The sequence below is a fragment of the Moschus berezovskii genome, chromosome 22 (assembly GCF_049115385.1).
Source record: "Moschus berezovskii isolate FMDL1 chromosome 22, NW_MosBer_1.0, whole genome shotgun sequence".
Taxonomy (NCBI): Eukaryota; Metazoa; Chordata; class Mammalia; order Artiodactyla; family Moschidae; genus Moschus; species Moschus berezovskii.
The window spans coordinates 37,574,238-37,593,358 of NC_142481.1; the positions used below are offsets into that span (position 1 = coordinate 37,574,238).

At 50.1% G+C, this 19,121-nt stretch overlaps 1 protein-coding gene across 1 annotated transcript in view; it reads left to right on the forward strand.

Moving 5' to 3' along the window:
* Nucleotides 1-19,121, forward strand: part of CNGB1 (cyclic nucleotide gated channel subunit beta 1) — a 67,771-nt gene that overhangs the window by 14,253 nt on the left and 34,397 nt on the right. Inside the window, exons 13-17 of the mRNA XM_055413227.2 lie at nucleotides 693-920; nucleotides 2,108-2,140; nucleotides 6,463-6,664; nucleotides 7,975-8,011; nucleotides 17,040-17,202. Of these exons, the coding sequence (XP_055269202.2) occupies nucleotides 693-920; nucleotides 2,108-2,140; nucleotides 6,463-6,664; nucleotides 7,975-8,011; nucleotides 17,040-17,202 (663 nt within the window). The remainder of the gene's footprint in view (nucleotides 1-692; nucleotides 921-2,107; nucleotides 2,141-6,462; nucleotides 6,665-7,974; nucleotides 8,012-17,039; nucleotides 17,203-19,121) is intronic.

The following is a 19,121-nucleotide window of genomic DNA, read 5'->3' on the forward strand; positions in this document are numbered from 1 at the left end:
TATGTGATCATGGAGTCCCTTCATTTTTTTGCACAAAAGATAGCATATCACATCCATCGACCTTACTACATTCATTCAACAATGTACCTTGAGATCTTTCCGCATTGAGAACATGGAGATCATACTAATTTTTTTCAACAACTGCATAGAATTTCACTGTATGGATATGCCAGAATGTACTTAACCTGTCCACTATTGATGGCCATTTTTATTATTTTAAATAATTCTGCCACAAGCACTCTTGTTACATGTCCCTGAATGTGCTTGTGTGTGTATCTGCAGGATACATTTCCAGAAGGGAGTTGCAGGGTCATCAAGGAAGGGAGTATGGAACCATGGTACTGATGGCCAGGTCACCCTCCGCAAGGACAGAAGCTTCTCGGTTCAGTCCCCGTGGAGTCTTAGCCACTCAAGTCAGGAGGCCTCAGGTCTACAGGTCCATGACCTACATTGCAAAGATGGGGAAACTGAGGACCAGGGAGGGTGAGGGGTGACCTAGGGTCGGCACCAGGGCGGCTGGGGGCCAGGACAGGCCCCTGATTCAGGGAGGGAGCCTTCGTTGCTAGAGAGAGGCCAGGGCTCCCCAGGTGCAGTCTTGGGGTTATAGGACATCCTACTGAGAACTGGGGCAGGAAGTGGACTTGGGGCGCAGCTAAAAGTGACCTCACCTCTTGCCTCTGACCTCAACTCAGGGAGCTGCCTCGGATTCAAGAGGAGAAAGAAGAGGAGGAGGAGGAGAAGGAAGGCGGAGAAGAGGAAGAAGAGGAAGGCAGAGAGCAAGAGGAGGCGGAAGGCGGAGAGGAGGTGGAAGGCAGAGAGGAGGGAGAAGAGGAAGGCAGAGAGAAAGAGGAAGAAGGTGAAGAAGAGAAGGAGGAAGGCAGAGAGGAGGAGGAGGCGGAAGGCGGAGAGGAGGAGCAGGAGTAAGACGCTTGTGCGCCTGGCTTAGGGATGACCCAGGGAGGGGCTGCCGTGGCTTTGGGGGCGGGAATGCTCTCTGCTGCTCAGAGATGTAAAGGCAGGTGTCTGGTCTTGTAGATGGAATTGAAAGTGGGGCTAGACGAGATGCCCGGGGAGTGAGTGTGGATGAAGGAGAGACCCAAAGGCCAGATTGGAGTTCAGGAGGAACCAGAAAGGACCAAGGAGCAGGAGAGGGAGATGAGAAGAGTGTGGAACCTGGAGGACCAGTTGGAAAGTGTTTCAAGGAGGCGGAAGTGAACTGCGGCCTCACGAGCAGCCTGCGTGGCCCAGGAAGAGTGAAGTGTAACTTGAAGTGGGGGGAGATGATCCTTCAGAGGTGCCAGATTGTGAAGGCCTTGAACTTGACTTCCTGGGAGCAATAGGGAGCCATGGAAGGTTTGCGAGCAGGAGAGTGACACAGGCTGGCAGCTGCATTGTACAGAGATTGAAGCAGGAGGAGCATCGAGGCAGCTGGGTGATTTAATCTCTCCCCTGATCAGACGGGGTGATTTAGTCTTTCCCCTGGCATTATTCCCTGTCCCTGTCGTTCTGCCCTCTGTGGTACCCCTTGGTCCACACCCTGCCTCCCTGTCCCTTTGGCCGTGGCCTAAGGCAAGATAGCATCGCGAGTGTTAGGAGCCCAAGCTTTGCTTCTCTCAGCAGTGACCTGGGTGAGCAGCAGGTGGGCATAGATCTTGTGCCTCTATATCTGTAAAACGGGAGGTCTGGCAGTGGGGATAATAGCCCCTGCTGAGTGGTCAGAGGGCCAGCTGAGAACAGATGCAGTAGGACCTGGTGTGGAGTGTGTGGTCCATTAAAAACTACCAACCTTCTCATCTCTACTAAGGGTCACTTTTAGTCTCAGTCAGGAAACAGTTAAATCATGAGACCACATAGGATTTGGGAGCTAGAAGCCTGCTTAGTCTCATCTGCTTTGAGTCCATGCTTGCCCAGTTCACATATAATCTTTCCATCCTTAGCAGGAGGCCACATAACTACTTGCTTGCCTCCAATATTGGGGAGCTCACAACCTCTCAAAGGCTATCCATTCCATCCACACATACCTCTGACTTAGGAAATTATTTCTTCTGCTAAAACTAAGAGTGCTTCCTTTTGACTTCTGTAACCTGGTCCTAATTCTGCCCTCTAGGCCCCTCCAGAGCCAGGATGCTCTCATTACCAGGTGAGTGCGCCTCCCTTAGGTGAAGACCTTAGGTACTGCCTGGGTCTTCATTAGTACAGCCCTATCTGCTCTCTTCTTTCCACTTGCCTCTGGGTATAGTGCAGAGCTCTGAGCTGTTCTGCCAGAACACACACATGCCCAGCACACAGGCCTACAAATCCCTTTATATGCCATGACTCTTGAACTAAAACACCACTTGAAGGCCAGGGAACCAGTGCACCCAGGCACACATACTAACTGCACATATGTTCTCTGCCTAATACCCATGGGCACTCCACACCTATCTGCACTGTGCATACACACCTGCACCCAGACACAAGTGTGCTGGGCTGTGTGCACACTTATGTGTTGTCAGGGCACTTATACCCACGCCCAGCCTGCCGACATGCCCAAGTAACCCCGGCACAGGTGCACTCACCTGCATGTATCCACACTATACACAAGCACACGCATACAGTTACCTGCAAACACTGCCAGGCATGTACCTGATCACACAAATATTTGCCCAGAACTTCAAACTCAGGGAACTTTGGGGCATAGGGCCCCAAGTAAGGACAAGGGTCTTGTGATTACAGAGTGGCTGATCCCAGGCACAGCGCCAGAGGGTGTCAGGCATGGGACAGGCGGCTGGGCTGTTGCCGGCTGGGGAAGGATGCTCTTGCCAGCTCTGTGGAGACACAGGGGTTACTGATGACGCGCAGGCCCTGGTAACGGGCAGATGGTCGCCTAGCGACCTGATCTCTGCTGGCAACAGCTCGGCTTTTCCTAGCAACCACAGCCTTTTGGTCCCCACCTGGTCTCCCTGGGGGCGTTTCTGCAGAGTTCCCCGCACATCCCCTCAATCTGATTAGAAGCAGGAAGGATTGGAGGCTCATCTGCCACTCAAGTCACACTGGCTCTGGAGTTCGCCTTGCAGACTCGGGGCTGGGCCAGGGCTCCCCAATTCTCCACTGGCACACACCAACCCGGGGCTTGGGATGAACGTCATTGCCCCCAGCTGAGCTCCTGCATCATGGGCGTCCCTGTTGGCAAAGAGAGCAAGATCCAAGTAGGTGCCTGATTCTCCCTAAGGGCTCCCCTCCTTCATTCTTTCGGGGTTGAGGGGTACCGGGCAAAGAGTCTACAGTGAGGTCCTTAAGCTGGGGACACGGCCTGCCTTGTGGCTTGAGGGAGGAGCAGTGGACTGGTAAACTCTTGCCAGAGGCTGTAGCTGCTACTTCCCACATCTTTAACTCAGAGAGCTGGGATCTCTGCGTTCCCTGCCTCAGCCAGTCTGTCTGAGCCTCTGCTTGCAAATCCCAGGAATTTGGGAGCTTTCCAGAAGCTCATGGTCTGCTGCTTCTGGGCAGGTCAGGAGGGGGGCCTTGGCAGGCAGTGGGAACACTCCCAACCAGGGGCAATAAGATTTTTGGGTACATGGGTCCCCAAACAGCCCCTGGTGAGGCTGACAGGGCCACCATAGGGCCTGTTATGGTGTCTCCATAGCTGGAGATGTTTGTGTAAAATGTTCTTCCATCTCCGTGGGTGATTCATAGATCGTCACCTCCTCTGGGATTAATAATAAGTACGACAGGAACAGTCTTAATAACAGCTGTCATTTGATGAGCACTTGTGTTCCCTGCCACATGCTGTGCCAGGGCTCCTACTGCTAATCCCATTTCACATATGAGAGAACTGAGGCCCAGAGACAGCAGCCCACATGTCCAGGGTGTCCTGGAAGCAAGCGCAGAGCTGGGATTGTGTCGTAGGTCAGGCTGGGCTTTCTCTTAGCTTCTCACTGGCACTTCTGACCTCACTCAAATAATCCAGGCTGGAACTTCCCTGGCAATCCAGTGGTTAGGACTCTGTGCTTCCAATGCAGGGTTATGGGTCGATCCCTGGGCAGGGAACTAAGATCCCACATGCCACGCAGTATGGCCAAAAAAAAAAAAAAAAGAAAAGAAAAAGCCAGACTGTATGGTAGAGGTTGGATAAGTCCTACCCATTTGACATATAAGCAAATGGAGGCTTCCCAGGGACTTGCTTTCCAGGCCTGATTCTAGAATGAGCAAGACCCCAGGAAGTCTCTTGACTGGGACTGTGGGAAGTTCATTTCCTGGGCCTTCACGCTCTGAGAACCGAGGAGGCCACTGCATCTGTTTCAGGGAAGGAGAGTCAAGTCAGCTTCTTGCAATACCAGCCCATCCACCCCTTCTGGGCAGGGCCTTCTTCTCTGTTAGGCTTGAGGGCATGGTTTCTGTAATACTTTTAGAAGCCCTCCAAGAACAAGTGGTGCCAGTGCTAAAGAACCTGCCTGCCAATGCAGGAAATATGAGAGATACAGCTTTGATCCTTGAGGCGGGAAGATCCCCTGGAGGAGGGCATACTAACCCACTCCAGTATTCTTGCCTGGAGAATCCCAAGGACAGGGGAGCCTGGCGGGCTACAGTCCATAGGGTCACAAAGCACAGACACGGCTGAAGCGACTTAGGATGCAAAGAACATTTTAATTTCTTTCAAAAGCAGACCCAACAAATGAACTTTAAGATGAAAGAGAATATTTTAACTATAATATTAACGTGTTAATCTTCATATGAAATAAGTCACAAAATAGAATTTTTAAAATATATTTGTGGAGGAAGGAGCCCATGAAGGCTGAAGTGCCAAGCCCTGTGAAAGTCATAATATGCCCTTTTCTTTAAGAGAATCTGTTTCTTCCTGGGCAGGATAGAATCTGACAACTCAGTCTCCTCACAGTGGAAATAGGTATACAATGAAGAGAAAAAAAAAATGAGTTGGGTGCTTGAATCCTCTAGACACTCACCTCACTCATCCACATCACCTGGGGCTGTGCAGACTTTCAGAGGCTGGCAGTGGAGTATTAAGGACTTGGCACTGGGGTCAGATATGCCCATCTTTTATCCAGATTCATGTGGTACAGGCTGTTTGACCTTGGCCAGGCCATCTGACCTCTCTGAGCCTCCGATTACTAAACTTAAATGCAATCGCAGCTGGGCTCTTAGGGTCATTTGGGTGAGGATTTGGTGGGACATTGTGTGTGCCAAGTGCTTGGCCCTGTGCCTGGCACTCAGCCTTTGGGAACTGCTGTGATAATATGATTGCTGGCTGATTCCTTCTCCCAGGCTCCTGTCTCCAAACCAACTGGGCCCCATCTCCTCACCCACCTCAGAGGCTGAGACTTGCCCCTTTGGGTAGAGGATGGGAGATCCAGGTTTTCTGGGCAGCAGATGCTGAAGAGCATCCTTCATGGGTCCCTCGGTGACAATGGTCCATGGTGTGGGTTGAGGCTGCTAGGAAGCCGGATCTAATTCTAACCACAAAAATCACATTAGCCCTTGGTCCCAAGTCATCATTTTAATCCAGAGATTGCACACAGGCATCTCAGAGCCCAATTTAGCCTGGAGACAGGCTCTTTGGGATATTGACATATATTAATATAGATGTCAATATAGATCATACAGATTTTAATATAGATATTAGTTTGGATTAATTATCAGCCTCTAAAGATGGGAAGATTCCACATTCAAATGTGTAGTTTAGTCTTTTCTTGAAAATCAGATCTGGCCGCAGGGTACCCATTCCAAGCAGAATGGGGTTGCTGATTCAGATGGGCAGGGGTTCTCTGATTTGCCATATTCCCCCCTGCTCCCTATAGTCTCACCCTGGACCCTGTCACTCATGTATGCCTTTGCCTGGGCCAGGGGCCTCTGAAACCTTCAGCAATTGTAGTGTGGCTCTGATCTCATGGCATTCAAAGAAATCAGGGTGTGTGTCTGAGTTTTGTGTGATGTGGGACAATATGCTGTGTGATTTTGGTCAGGCCAGTTGACCTCTCTGGGCCTCACTTTTCTCATACTTCCTTCTCTGCCTCCATCTTCAAGGTTGTCTGGAGACTCAAAGAGGGGAAATGCTGGGCATAGATTTTGAACACCATACAGTGCCCGTTAGTCTCCCCTGCTGCAGAGGATGTTTCCTCAACACCCTGCTCCAGGATTTTCTCTGCACATGCTGTTCCTGTTTCCTGGACACCATTCCCCACCTATTTCCAACTCACAGGCCATCTCCTCTGAGAAGCCCTCCTTCCTAGCAGAATTGTGGCTGTGCCCTTCACAGCCACTTGCTCCAGCACGTGACGCAGACGGTGAGATTGTTAACAGGACGTGGTGTCTGCCGCCTGCCCGGTGCTGGGAGCTTCAAGAGGCGGAGGACCGATCCTTAGGCATCTTTGTGCTCCAGCTCCTGGCACAGAGCCTGGCACTCAGCACAGCTCGGAAAACATTTAATATCCCTAACCCCAGACCTTGCCTCCTGCCCCCTCGCAGTCACAGTGTCCTGCTGGATAGTTATCTGGTGGACCAGAGTGAGGAGGACCAGAGTGAAGAAAGTGAAACCCAGGACCAGAGTGAAGTGGGCGGAGCCCAGGACCAGAGTGAAGTGGGCGGAGCCCAGGACCAGAGTGAAGTGGGCGGAGCCCAGGAGCAGGACGAAGTAAGCGGAGCCCAGGACCAGAGCATCTCACACCAGGTATGGAGCAGCACCAGGCCTCGTGCCCCGGCTACCTTGGAGGCCTGTGCCGAAGTCAGTGGAAGGGGCTGGGGCCTTGTCCGCTTTGTTTACGGGGAGTGGGCGTTCAGCCGATGAGATGCCCACTGAATAAAGAAGAGTGGGATGGTAGTTGCTATAAGGCCCTGCTTGTGTCAGGGATCAGACAGCATCAAGAAGGGCCTTGGCAACATGGCCGTGAGTGGGCAGCAGTGGTTCTGGGCTCCAGTCCTCATGTAGTTATGTGACCCTAGTAAGACCCTACCCTGGGCCTCAGTGGTCACCTCTGTAAAATGGGGCTAAAAACCCCTCTCCAGAGTTTTGTACATAGCTGTAGGCTGTGGGAAATAGATGGGGAAACAGTGGAAACAGTGTCAGACTTTATTTTTTGGGCTCCAAAAGCACTGCAGATGCTGATTGCAGCCATGAAATTAAAAGACGCTTGCTCCTTGGAAGGAAAGTTATGACCAACCTAGATAGCATATTAAAAAGCAGAGACATTACTTTGCCAACCAAGGTCCATCTAGTCAAGGCTATGGATTTTCCCCATGGTCATGTATGGATGTGAGAGTTGGACTGTGAAGAAAGCTGATCACCAAAGAATTGATGCTTTTGAACTGTGGTGCTGGAGAAGACTCTTGAGAGTCCCTTGACTGCAAGGAGATCCAACCAGTCCATTCTAAAGGAGATCAATCCTGGGTGTTCATTGGAAGGACTGATGCTAAAGCTGAAACTGCAATACTTTGGCCACCTCATGCGACGAGTTGACTCACTGGAAAAGACTCTGATGCTGGGAGGGGTTGGGGGCAGGAGGAGACGGGGACGACAGAGAATGAGATGGTTGGATGGCATCACCGACTCGATGGACATGAGTTTGAGTGAACTCCAGGAGTTGGTGATGGACAGGGAGGACTGGCATGCTGTGATTCATGGGGTAGCAAAGAGTCGGACACGACTGAGCGACTGAACTGAACTGAACTGTAGTCTGTGAAATGTGGTGCCAGGCGCAGAGTGCCATGGGGACTGCTTTAGTTGCTTTGTCTCCACACGCAGAGGGTTGCCCGAGAATTTCCCCTCATGATATGTGACAGGCCCAGGTGTTGGGGCCTGGGGCTCCTGTGTGCACTGGATGCTCCAGAAGGTGGGCTGAAGGTGTGACCAGCGGGCAGGGTAAGGAGTAGACTTGGGCCCATGAAGATGCCTGAGGGCAGATCCCCTGACACTGGCTGGGCTGCACCAGGGCAGGGATGGTTGGATGGTCACCGCTTCGGTTTCCTCTTTATCTTTTGCAGGAGCTGCAACAAGAGGCCTTGGTTGACAGCTCAGGAGGTAGGTGTGTGGTGGGGTGGGGTTGCATAAGAATGTCCAGGCTTCTTTGAAGCTGGGGGCAGCTGGGGCACAGGGGCAAGCCCTCCCCCTCTGCCTCTCAACTCCTTCCCCTCCCCAACTCATCCCATCCTCAGGCAAAACACATTTTCTGCATGTTAGGGCCACATAATCAGAGTCTGATGAAGTATTTCAAAGGCCCCAAGGGAATTGCCTTGAGGCCCTGCCCCCACCTTCCCCCTGCCCCCACCCCACCAGGACTCCAGGTGTGTGCGTGCTCACTCACTCAGCCCTGTGTGACTCTGCAACCCCATGGACTGCAGCTCACCAGGCTTTTCTGTCCATGGGACCCTCCAGCCAAGAATACTGGAGCAGGTTGCCATTTCCTACTCCAGGGGAATCTTCCCGACCCAGGGATCGAACCCGCATCTCCTGCGTCTCCTGAATTGACAGGCGGGTTCCTTACCACTGCACCACCTGGGAAACCCCAGGACCCCAGGAGGCCCAGGGAAACCCTACTCCCAGCTAATCCCTCCTGCCAACCTCTTCACTGGGTCCACAACTCTCTAGGCTACAGACCAGTGAGAGTTGGCTAAAATGTATCATACCTGAATGAAAATTGGGACCAGAGCTTGCTAAAAGCTTGTCCTAGACTCTGTGTCTTTTGAGTTTTTCCTTACTGCTGAGATCTTTGGTACAGGTTTGGTCATTTGTCACTCTGACCCCTAATCCTGAGAACTTCAGAGATGACAGGACAGAGTCTAGGGGAGTGAGGCCAGCTGGACAGTGAACCCAGGTCTTGCAAACCTCCACAATCCTTAAGGCACTAGCAGTGCTCCAGACTCCCTGGGAGGCAGACAGACCATTTTATAGATGAGAAAACTAAGGCTCTGTGTGGGCAGCAAGGACACAGACCTTCATGTCACTCCTGGCTCCCCCACTTCCTTTCTGTGTGACCTGGAGCCAGTCTGTGACCTCTCTTAACTGTGGCTTCCAAGTCAAGAAGAGCGGGCAGTAACAGTACCTACCTCACTGGATTGTTGGGCAGAGTGGGGGTGACCATGCATCCCTGGCCCTGAAGGAAGAGACCATAATTGGGGTTGTGAACCTGTTTCCCAGGCAGCCAGCATTGGAAATGGGGTGGACCCAGGTGTCTTAACCCCAGGTGTCCTGAGTCTGCTTCCCACCTGGTCTTTGAAAAACATCCTCTGTTAACTTTAACCCAAATCTACTGGAAGCCTCGGAGAAGGCAATGGCAAGCCACTCCAGTACTCTTGCCTAGAAAATCCCATGGATGGAGGAGCCTGGTAGGCTGCAGTCCGTGGGGTCGCTAAGGGTCGGACACGACTGAGCGACTTCACTTTCACTTTTCACTTTCCACTTTCACACATTGGAGAAGGAAATGGCAACCCACTCCAGTGTTCTTGCCTGGAGAATCCCAGGGAAGGGGGAGCCTGGTGGGCTTCCGTCTGTGGGATCACACAGAGTCGGACACGACTGAAGTGACTTAGCAGCAGCAGCAGCACTGGAAGCCTACTAAGTCTGCACAGATGAGCAAGACCAGGATCAGGGGTGCAAACTAGGGTTCCATGGGGCTGGTTCCACGCCCTTCCCCAGGTCATTTGGAAGCAGGTGGCATGGGAATCACACTTTCAGAAACACTGAGGCATGGCCCTCTGTCTGCCGCCACTTGAAAGTGTGGCTCTTAAACCAGCAGCTTTGGTGTCACTTGGGAGCTGCTTTAAAATGCAGAATCCCAAACCCCACACCAACCAGCTGAAGCAGAAACTGCACTGTAGCAAGATCCCTGAAGATTTCTCTGCACGTTTGTGTTTGAGAGACAATGGTCTTGAGTCCTGGTTCTCATGAATCATTTGGGGGAGATTTAAAAAAATGCTCGTGCCAGTCCTCACCTCAGACCATTAAAGCAGAATCTCTGGGGGTGGGCCTGGGCATCAGGCATTGCCAGGCCTCCCTAGGCAATTCCAATATGCAGCCTATTTGGGGAACCAGGAACCTAGGAAAAGTTATTGTGTCTGCTTGGAAGTGAAATTAATTGAGCTCCAGGGTTTCTTTAGGATGGAAAATCCTATGGACTAAAAATGTTTGCCTGTTAGCCTAAGAGCCTGAGGAGTTCTAGGTTCTTTGATTCTAAAGTAGGAAATGCTATGATGGTTGGTTAAGGAGAGAAAGTGCCAGAACTGGGTGGTGCTCAGGGCTGTCTCTCAGAGCTGTGGGTGGACCAGCCACACACTGGTGTTGCCCTCCAGGGACAAGAGTGATGCTTCAGACTCTGGGTACACTGCTGCAAGTGCAGGTGGGCACTGGGCTGGTCTGTGTTGACAGTGGTGGGGAAGAGCCCCGCCTTCTCTGCCTCTCCCAACTCTTTGCTCCTCATTGCAGTCCCCAGGGTCCTGCCTCTGCCTGAGACCCCCTGGCCTCAGCACTATGGCTAAACCAGGCCGGGACATGGAGCTGAATCACCTAGTCCAGGACCAGTCGCCTGGCCAAGTGACCCCCAGGCTTGTCCCCCCAAACCTGGTGGAGCACCTCCCCAACGTGCCCAGCTACCGCCCCCCCATCACCCGCATCCCTGTCCTCGTCTCCCGGAGGACAAACTTGTCCAACTCCAGCTTCGTCAAGGAGACCAGGAGTTCAGTCCGGCGTCTAGGTAGCGTGAAACCGCCCACCCAGCATGCTGGTGTCCGTGTTGTGTGTTTCTGCATGGCTTGGGCTGCTTTCTGCATGGGTGTTGTGGTCTTGGTGTGGGACTCCTATTTGGGCTCCTGGAAAACCACCCCTTCTTCCTCTGCTGACCAATGCCTTCGTCTTGCTTTGTGGTGATTTAAGGCATAATAGTCCCCTTCTCTCTGTGCCTAAAATTCCACAATTAGCAATTTATTTTGGGGGGGTTAAACGTGGCATTTTGCAGATCATCAGTTTTCATACAGGTTAATCACTCATACCCTAGTTTAAACAAGTTGTTCAGATCTCCAGGCCAGTGAAGAGGCTTGGATCAAGGAGCTGGGTCAGGGGGAAGAATAATCAGAGGGAAATGGACCAGGAGATGAGGTGAAGGTCCACTGCAGACAGAATCTACTGACTTTGAGAGTTTGGTGGGAGCTGGTCTTTCTGAGGACTGTGGCTGTCTGCCCAGCAAATTCCCTTTCAGGAAAGGAGAGTCTCCCAGGTGTTGACAGGCAGACCCAGAGGAGAGGTGTCCTCAGGGGCCAATGCAGAGAGAGAGCCTGTCTGGACCCATTTATTTGTGACAGGGTCCCCACAGTGGCCTTCGGGCTCCTGCTGTTTGCTGCCTGCTGACAAAGAGCTGGGGGACATACTGGTGCCTGGCGGCGAACCCCTGTCACTTTGAGTCTGCCTTGACTCAAACCAGACTTGCCCGTTTTGCCTTTAATTCGTTTGTTTTTGGATGACACTGGGCAAGGTTGTCTGCGATATCCTCAGGCAGGTCAAAACCAGACTTGCCCGTTTTGCCTTTAATTCGTTTGTTTTTGGATGACACTGGGCAAGGTTGTCTGCGATATCCTCAGGCAGGTCAAGCCGAACATTTCATGAGAAGAGATCCACTCTTACTATCCCCTCCTCCTGGCTTGAGGTGGGCACAGAGTTGGGGTGAGGTGGAGTAAGATCAGCCCACCTGGCCAAGTGACCCCGGGGCTTGTTCGGTTAGCAGAGAAAGCGTAACACCTGAGGTTGGGGGTGGCGGTGGCTCAGGGCTGTGTCTCAGCGCTCTTGGGTAGACCAACCTCATGGCCAGTGATATTCTCCACATGAGCTGCTGGGGATGACACGCCAAGCTCAGTCTTCCAGGCCAGCCCTAAATCTCACTCCAAAGGGTTCCGCATGTCCTCCACACATACCTCACTTCTTGATTTTTGTATATTCTGTATCAACTCTGCTGGAAGAGGGCGTGGCAACCCACTCCAGTATTCTTGCCTGGAGAATCCCATGGACCGAGGATCCTGGCAGGCTATAGCCTATAGGATCACAAAAAGTCGGACACGACTAAAGTGACTTAGCACGCATGCATGCAAGCATGTACCAACTCTGCGCTTATTCGCTAACTCGCTTTTTCATTCAATTCAGTGTATTTAAATAGGAAGCTTTACATTATAATTCAGATGGAAAACCAGCCTGGCCTGCCATAAATAGAAATAACCACAAAGACAGGGGGAACTAGGTCGTGTTGGTAATTTCTAGTGAGGTGGGGGCCTGCTAAAGGCTCATAGCTGAGTCTGCAGAGGGGAACTAGGACATGTCCGGGAGGCGTTGAGGCCATAGCAACACTAACCTGAGGTTTCCTCTCTGCCCACGCTGGATCCAGAGAGAACAGGAAAGGGAGGAATGGTCTCATTCTGTGTCATCCTTTGTCTTGGCTGAGCCATCTAAAATCATCGCATGCCTTCTCTGGTCTCTGGGAGCCCCACACTTTGAGAAACAGTCGCAGTGACACATTGGGATGGTGGTCTGAACCAATTGTGATTGACACACGATGATTTTAGATGCTATGGTTGAGGCAATGACAGCATGCAGTGACAATATTATTTCCATTTCAGTGGTTCTGCTCGGCACAGAAGTCTGTATGTAAGCTGGTCACCAACCTCAGGATGGGCTGAGAGTTTTAGCTCTGGAGCCAGGATGCCTGGGTCCAAATCTGGGCTCTGCTGCAGGTTTCTTAACCTCTCTGTGCTTCAGTTTCCTCCACAAAAAGGGGACAATGATAACAATGACCTCATAGTGGCTGGAAATGATGAAAGGGTTTTGTATATATATCTAAATAAAACATTTAGAGCTTAGTGAAACAAATATCTAGTAGGCACATAGGAAGTGCTTAACAGTAAATATTATTATTATCTACATGCGAAGAGTTGACTCACTGGAAAAGACTCTGATGCTGGGAAGGATTGGGGGTGGGGGGAGAAGGGGACGACAGAGAATGAGATGGCTGGATGGCATCACCGACTCAATGGACATGAGTTTGAGTGAACTCCGGGAGTTGGTGATGGACAGGGAGGCCTGGCGTGCTGTGATTCATGGGGTCGCCAAGAGTCAGTCACGACTGAGCGACTGAACTAACTAACTAAACCAATTTAAGCATACAATAGTATTCTTTGTATTCTTAATCACATATTCTTATTCTATAAATCAGTCTAATATAAACAAATATGATTTCTATTTTGAGTTCCTTCTCTGTCAGACTGGCAGGAAATGAAACATTGGGTTTAGGAGGTCCCCCTACCTTTGAGAGTGACTGAGTTTTCAGGGTCTTATGCAGGGTGAGGTAGCAGGTGAGGGGACCACGTGGTCCCTCCCAGGCTCCCTGAGACAGCCTCAAGGATGCTGAGGCCATGGTGTTTTTTTGATGCCGGGGGGGCCACGCTGGAGGCATCTGGGGCCCTGAGCATTTTTGAGAAGCTACCTTAGTCCTGGCTGCCTCCATGCCCCCAACCCACCTCCAGCTCCCGTCTCCGGAGATCTGTGGGAAGCAGGGGGAGGTCCCTGCCACCACATGGCTCTCTTCTGCTTTGCACAACCTGGGGCATCTCTGGTGAGTCTAGCAAAAGTCCTGCTCATCCTTTTTTCCTTAGGGCTTAGAGTTAGTACAACAAATGCCCATAAGTCTGCTTATGTTCCCTCCACCAACCTTCATAATGTGCTGGCCTTTCCCATGTGGCCATTAAAAAAAGCTCACACGTCCAAATGTTTCAAAACACGCCCCTCCACATTTTGGGGGTGTGCATCTGCCTTGCTGGTACCCAGATCTGCACCTGGCCACTACTGCGTGGTTTGGCCCAGGTGTAGTGGGGTATGGGGGCACCCTCTCAGCCCCTCAGAATCCTCTGAGCTCTGCGTAGGGGCAGACCTGTCCCCACAGTCCCTGGGGAGGGTAATGAAACCCAAAACAGGGACACACCCAGGCTCCCCAGGGAGGATCTGATTCTCAGGATTTGAGGCCTCTCAGAGGTCAGGAGAGGAGCTGAGGGGATTATTTCTGAGGGCTCTTGGCAGATGCAAAATAAAGAAATACCAAATGTCACAGGGGTAACACACATTACAAAAACAATCTGTCACCCTTGATTGTAGGAAGCTTCCAAATGTCTCCATTCGAGGCCCTTCAAGAGTGTGAGGCCCTGAAGAGGTAAAAGTGTCACTACATGCAGATGACATGATACTAGGAAACCCTAAGGACTCCACGCAAACACTGCTAGATCTAATAAATGAACTCAGCAAAGTAGCGGGATTCAAGATTAATATTAAAAAATCAGTTGCAGCACTTTATAATAACAATGAAACATCATCAGAAAAGGAATGTAAAAAAAAAAAGAAGAAGAAACCCTTTTAAAATAGCACCAAAAAAAAAAAAAAAGGACTTACCCAGTGGTACAGTGGTTAGGAATCTGTCTGCTAAAGTAGGGGACATGGCTTTGATCCCTGGTTTGGGAGGATTCCACATGCCTCGGAGCAAGCCTGTGTGCTGCCACTACCGAGCCTGCATGTTGCAACTCCTGAAGCCCATGCTCTAAAACAAGAGAAGCCACTGAAATGAGAAGCCCACACACTGCAACTAGAGAATAGCTCCTGCTTGCCACAGCTAGAGAAAATCCTGCAGCCAGCAAAAATGACCCAGTGCAACCAAAAATAAATCAATAAATAATTTTAAAAAAACACCTAGGAATAAACCTGACCAAAGGGTGAAAGACTAATATGCTGAAAACTGTAAAATATTAGTAAAGCAAATTAAAGAGGATTCATAGAAATGGAAAGATATCCCATTCCCTTCCAAGAGGATTGCAAGGATTAATATTGTTAAAATGGCTATTTTATCCAAAGCGATGTGCAAATTTAGTATGATACCTATCAAAATACGCAAGACATTTTTCACAGAACTAGAACAAATAATCCAAAAATTTTTATAAGAACTATTAAAGACCCAGAATTGCCAAAGCAATCCTGTGAGGCGGCCTAGGGATGGGGACCACGGAGCAAGAGGCATAACTCTCCCAGACTTCAGATAATACTACAAAGCTGCAGTAAAATCAAAACAGTGTTGTAAGGGTATAAAAATGGACATGCGGATCTATGGAACAGTGAAAATAGAGCCTAGAAATAAACCCATACACCTATGATCAATTAATCTCTAACAAAGGAGGCAAGAATATAAAATGGGTAAAAGACAGTCTCTTCAGCAAGTGGTGCTGGGAAAGTTACCTGCATGTAAATCAGTGAAGTTAGAACATACCCTCACACCATATACAAAAATAAACTGAAACTGGCTCGAAGACTTAAACCCAAAACTCCTAGAAGAGAACATAGGCAAAACATTCTCTGATATAAATCATACCAATGCTTTCTTAGTTTAGTCTTCCAAGGCAATAGAAATAAAAAACAAAAATAAATAAGTGGGACCTAATCAAACTTTTACAAGCTTTTGCACAGCAGAAGAAATCATGAGAAAGAAAGAAAGAAAAGACAGCCTATGGAATGGGAGAAAATATTTGCAAATGAGTTAATGGACAAGGGCTTAGTCTCCAAAATATACAAACAGGTCATACAACCACCACCACCACCAGAACAGTCCAATTGAAAAATGGGCAAAAGACCTTAATAGGCATTTCTCCAAAGAAGATGTACAGATGACCAGTAAGCACATGAAAAGATGCTCAGCAGCATTGATTATTAGAGAAATGCAAGTCCAAACTAGAAGGTACCACCTCACATTCATCAGAATGACCATCATGAAAAAGTCTACAAATAGCAAATGTTGGAGAGGGTGTGGAGAAAAGGGAACCCTCCTATACCGTTGGTAGGGATGTAAGTTGGTACAGCCACTGAGGAGAACAGTGTGGAGGTTCGTCAGAAAACTAAAAATAGAATTACCATATGATCCAGAAATCCCACTCCTGGTCACATACCTGGACAAAGCTATAATTCAGAAGATACATCACCCCTATGTTCACAGCAGCACTATTTAGAATAGTCAAAACATGAAAACAACTAAGTGTCCATTGACAGATGAACGAATAAAGATGGTACGTGTATAAATGGAATCCTACTCAGCCACAAAAAGAATGAAATCATGCCATTTGCAGCAGCATGGATGCAATTAGAGATTATCATACTAAATGAAGTAAGTCAGAAAGAGAAAGACAAATATCATATGCAATCAGTATATGTGGAATCTAAAATATGGAGCAAATGAACCCATCTCAAAACAGAAAGAGACTCCCAGATGTAGAGAACAGATTTCTGGTTGCCACTGGGGAGGGAGATAGGGGAGGGAAGGACTGGAAGTGTGGGATTGGATATAAAATATTATATATAGGGTGGATAAACAACAAGGTCCTGCTGTATAGCACAGGGAACTAGATTCAGCATCCTGTGATAAACCATAATGGAAAAGAATATGAAAAGAAAGAATATATGTGTATAACTGAGTCACTTTGCTGTACAGCAGAGATTGGCACAACATTGTGAATCAACTATGCTTTAATAAAAAATAAAAAAAAAAAGGTCGTGTACCCCCATGTCTGCTGCCCCCACTGGCCTGGGAGAGCCTCATCATTCCTACCTTGGGATGGGGAAACTGAGGCCCAGGGAGAGGAAGCAGCTGAGCCAGACTGCACCAGGCCAGACCCTAGGACTCAGCGCCCCCCAGGCAGGCTCCCCCAGCCCCTTCTCAGTGCTGCCACCCCACCCCCCACCCCAGGGCCTTGCTGCTTCTCCAGGCCCCGGGAAACCAGGCTGGGCTCCAGGCTGTGTCCGGGAGCTCCTGTGACGTCACGGCTGCGCCCGTGGCTCCTGGGTCCGTGGCCGCCAGGGGCGTGGCCCTCGGAGGGCCCTGGACACCGCCTCGTTGTGTCCCCTGCATGGAGCTCTCCTGGGGGCCCTGTTTGGAGTCAGGGCTGCCGCAGGCCCCTCCACACACACTCTCCGTGGCTTCCCCGTAGAACATAGCGAGGCTCCGGGACCTGGCTCCTCTCTGACGCTGTGTCCTCCTTCCCCTCCCCAGTACCCGCCACGGAAGAGCACCCGGAAGTGCAGGTGGAAGACGCTGATGCTGACGGTCGCCCCCTCATCGCCGAGGAGAAACCGCCCTCTCCCGTGCCGCTGCCCCCGTCTCCTGCCAAGTCCGACACCCTTGCGGTCCCAGGATCAGCCGCAGGGAGCCTCAGGTCGCCTTCTGTGCTTCTCCTGGATGTTTCGTAGCACTGTGCCGCCTGTGCGTCTGGTGGCAGAGGACACTGGGGCCAGAGAGGGCAAGAAACTGGCCCGAGGCCTCTCAGTGCGATGCTGTCAGCACTGGGGCCATGGGCCCAACCCTTTCCAGGTCTCCCAATTCCTGGTTTCAGGCCCTAGGAAGAGGTCTCTGAGGAAGCCCTGTCCAGAATACCCTTGAGTGTATGGTTTGAAGTGGGTAATAGATGTGATAGGGCTAATATTATTGTTAAATAATACAATGGAAATACCAAAGAACCCTAGATACAATAACCATCCCTCATCCCACCACACTAGGTTAGGTTGTGGTTTTATTTTTCTGCCCTTGTTCCATACCTTATTTGTGGGCCCAGGCTTCTGAGTGGTTTTGATTGAAGGTAGGATTGGATCACATCTCATCTGAGACCACATCTTATTTATTGAGCCCTTTTCCATCTTGCTAGGCTGTCACTATGATGCTGTGTTGACATCTTCCAGCTCCACATGTCAGAACAGACGTAGCAATCCTTGCCTGTTAAATACTGTCCACAATGGTGCTATGGATATCTCTTTGGTCTTCTGCCCTCTGTCCCTGGGCTCCTTTCTCAAAAATGAAATTCCTGCTCAGGGTTGCACACACTGTTGTGCTTCTTGAGATAAGTTAGTTGCTGCATGGTTAGAGGTGGTTTTGGACAACCTGAGCTGGTTAGCTGAGAGCGTTCCTGTATAGAGCTATAGGTAGGCTGTGAGGTGCAGTACTGTGCTTTGTGAATGATTATTTAAGCTAAAGAAGAGCCACCAGTGCCTTTCTTTTGCTGGCTGGATTGAGAGATGGTTTTTTTTTTTTTATTAAATTCTTGCTCTCATCCATGAGCTTTTGAATAATTTCTCAGTTGAAGTCAGGTGCCTGCTGGGATAGAAATGGCTGGATGTAGTCAACAGAAGGTTCCCAGATTTTAATGTAGAGAAGAGAGGCATAATCTCACCTGGCCTCGGAACACAGTTCACAGACACATCAGTCCTCATGGTTAATTCACTGAATCATATACAGAATACAGATAGCAGGAGACAAGGCACTGCTATGACTGTGGACATCTGGTCTACCCCCTGTATTCCCTTTATTAGGGTGGAGAAACTGTACATGTTTGGTTAGAGATGGATACTGGGGAGCAGCGACGAGGGGACTAAGGTCACATGGGGCTAGAATCCAAGCTCCTACCTTTTGCTTATGAGCTGGGTCTGTGAGGCCCCTCTAGCTATCATTCATTTGCAAACACTTTTTGAACATCTTTATGTGCCAGCCTCTGCTCTAAGTGCTGTGGACACGTCAGGGAAAAGCATGTCCTAATAGAGCTGATATTCCAGTGCGACGGAGATAGTGAACAAGGAATCATACAAGACTCTTCCAGGGAGTTGCTAAGCAGAACACAACTGTGAGAAACTGGAGAAGCCTCAGCCTGAGCTTGCCCCCAAGAAGGAATTCTGATGCCTGACATGCGAGACCGATGGGGCTGTCTATGGTCAGGGATGGAATGAAGATGAGGCAATTGATGGGAGCAGAGAAGCCACCCAAACAGAGGGGCAGAGGGGGGCATGTGGGCAAGGCCCTTCTCACAGCGCAGAGCTGTGGTTTGGAGTGAATTCCAGGTCACCACTTACCAGATGTGAGGCTTAAAGCAAGTCATTTGATCTTCCTAGGCCCCCATCTTTCCATGATAAGATGGGGATGAAACATTCCCTGTACCTTAGGAATGTGAAAATTCAACAAACTCCTGTAAGTGAAGTGCTTAGCACAGGGCCAAGCACTGGGCAGTGCTGGGGAACAGAGCTTCTGACTTACTTCCACTTTCCAGACTCTCTCCAGGCCCTCGGAAGGCACTGGGCTGAGGGCAGGAGG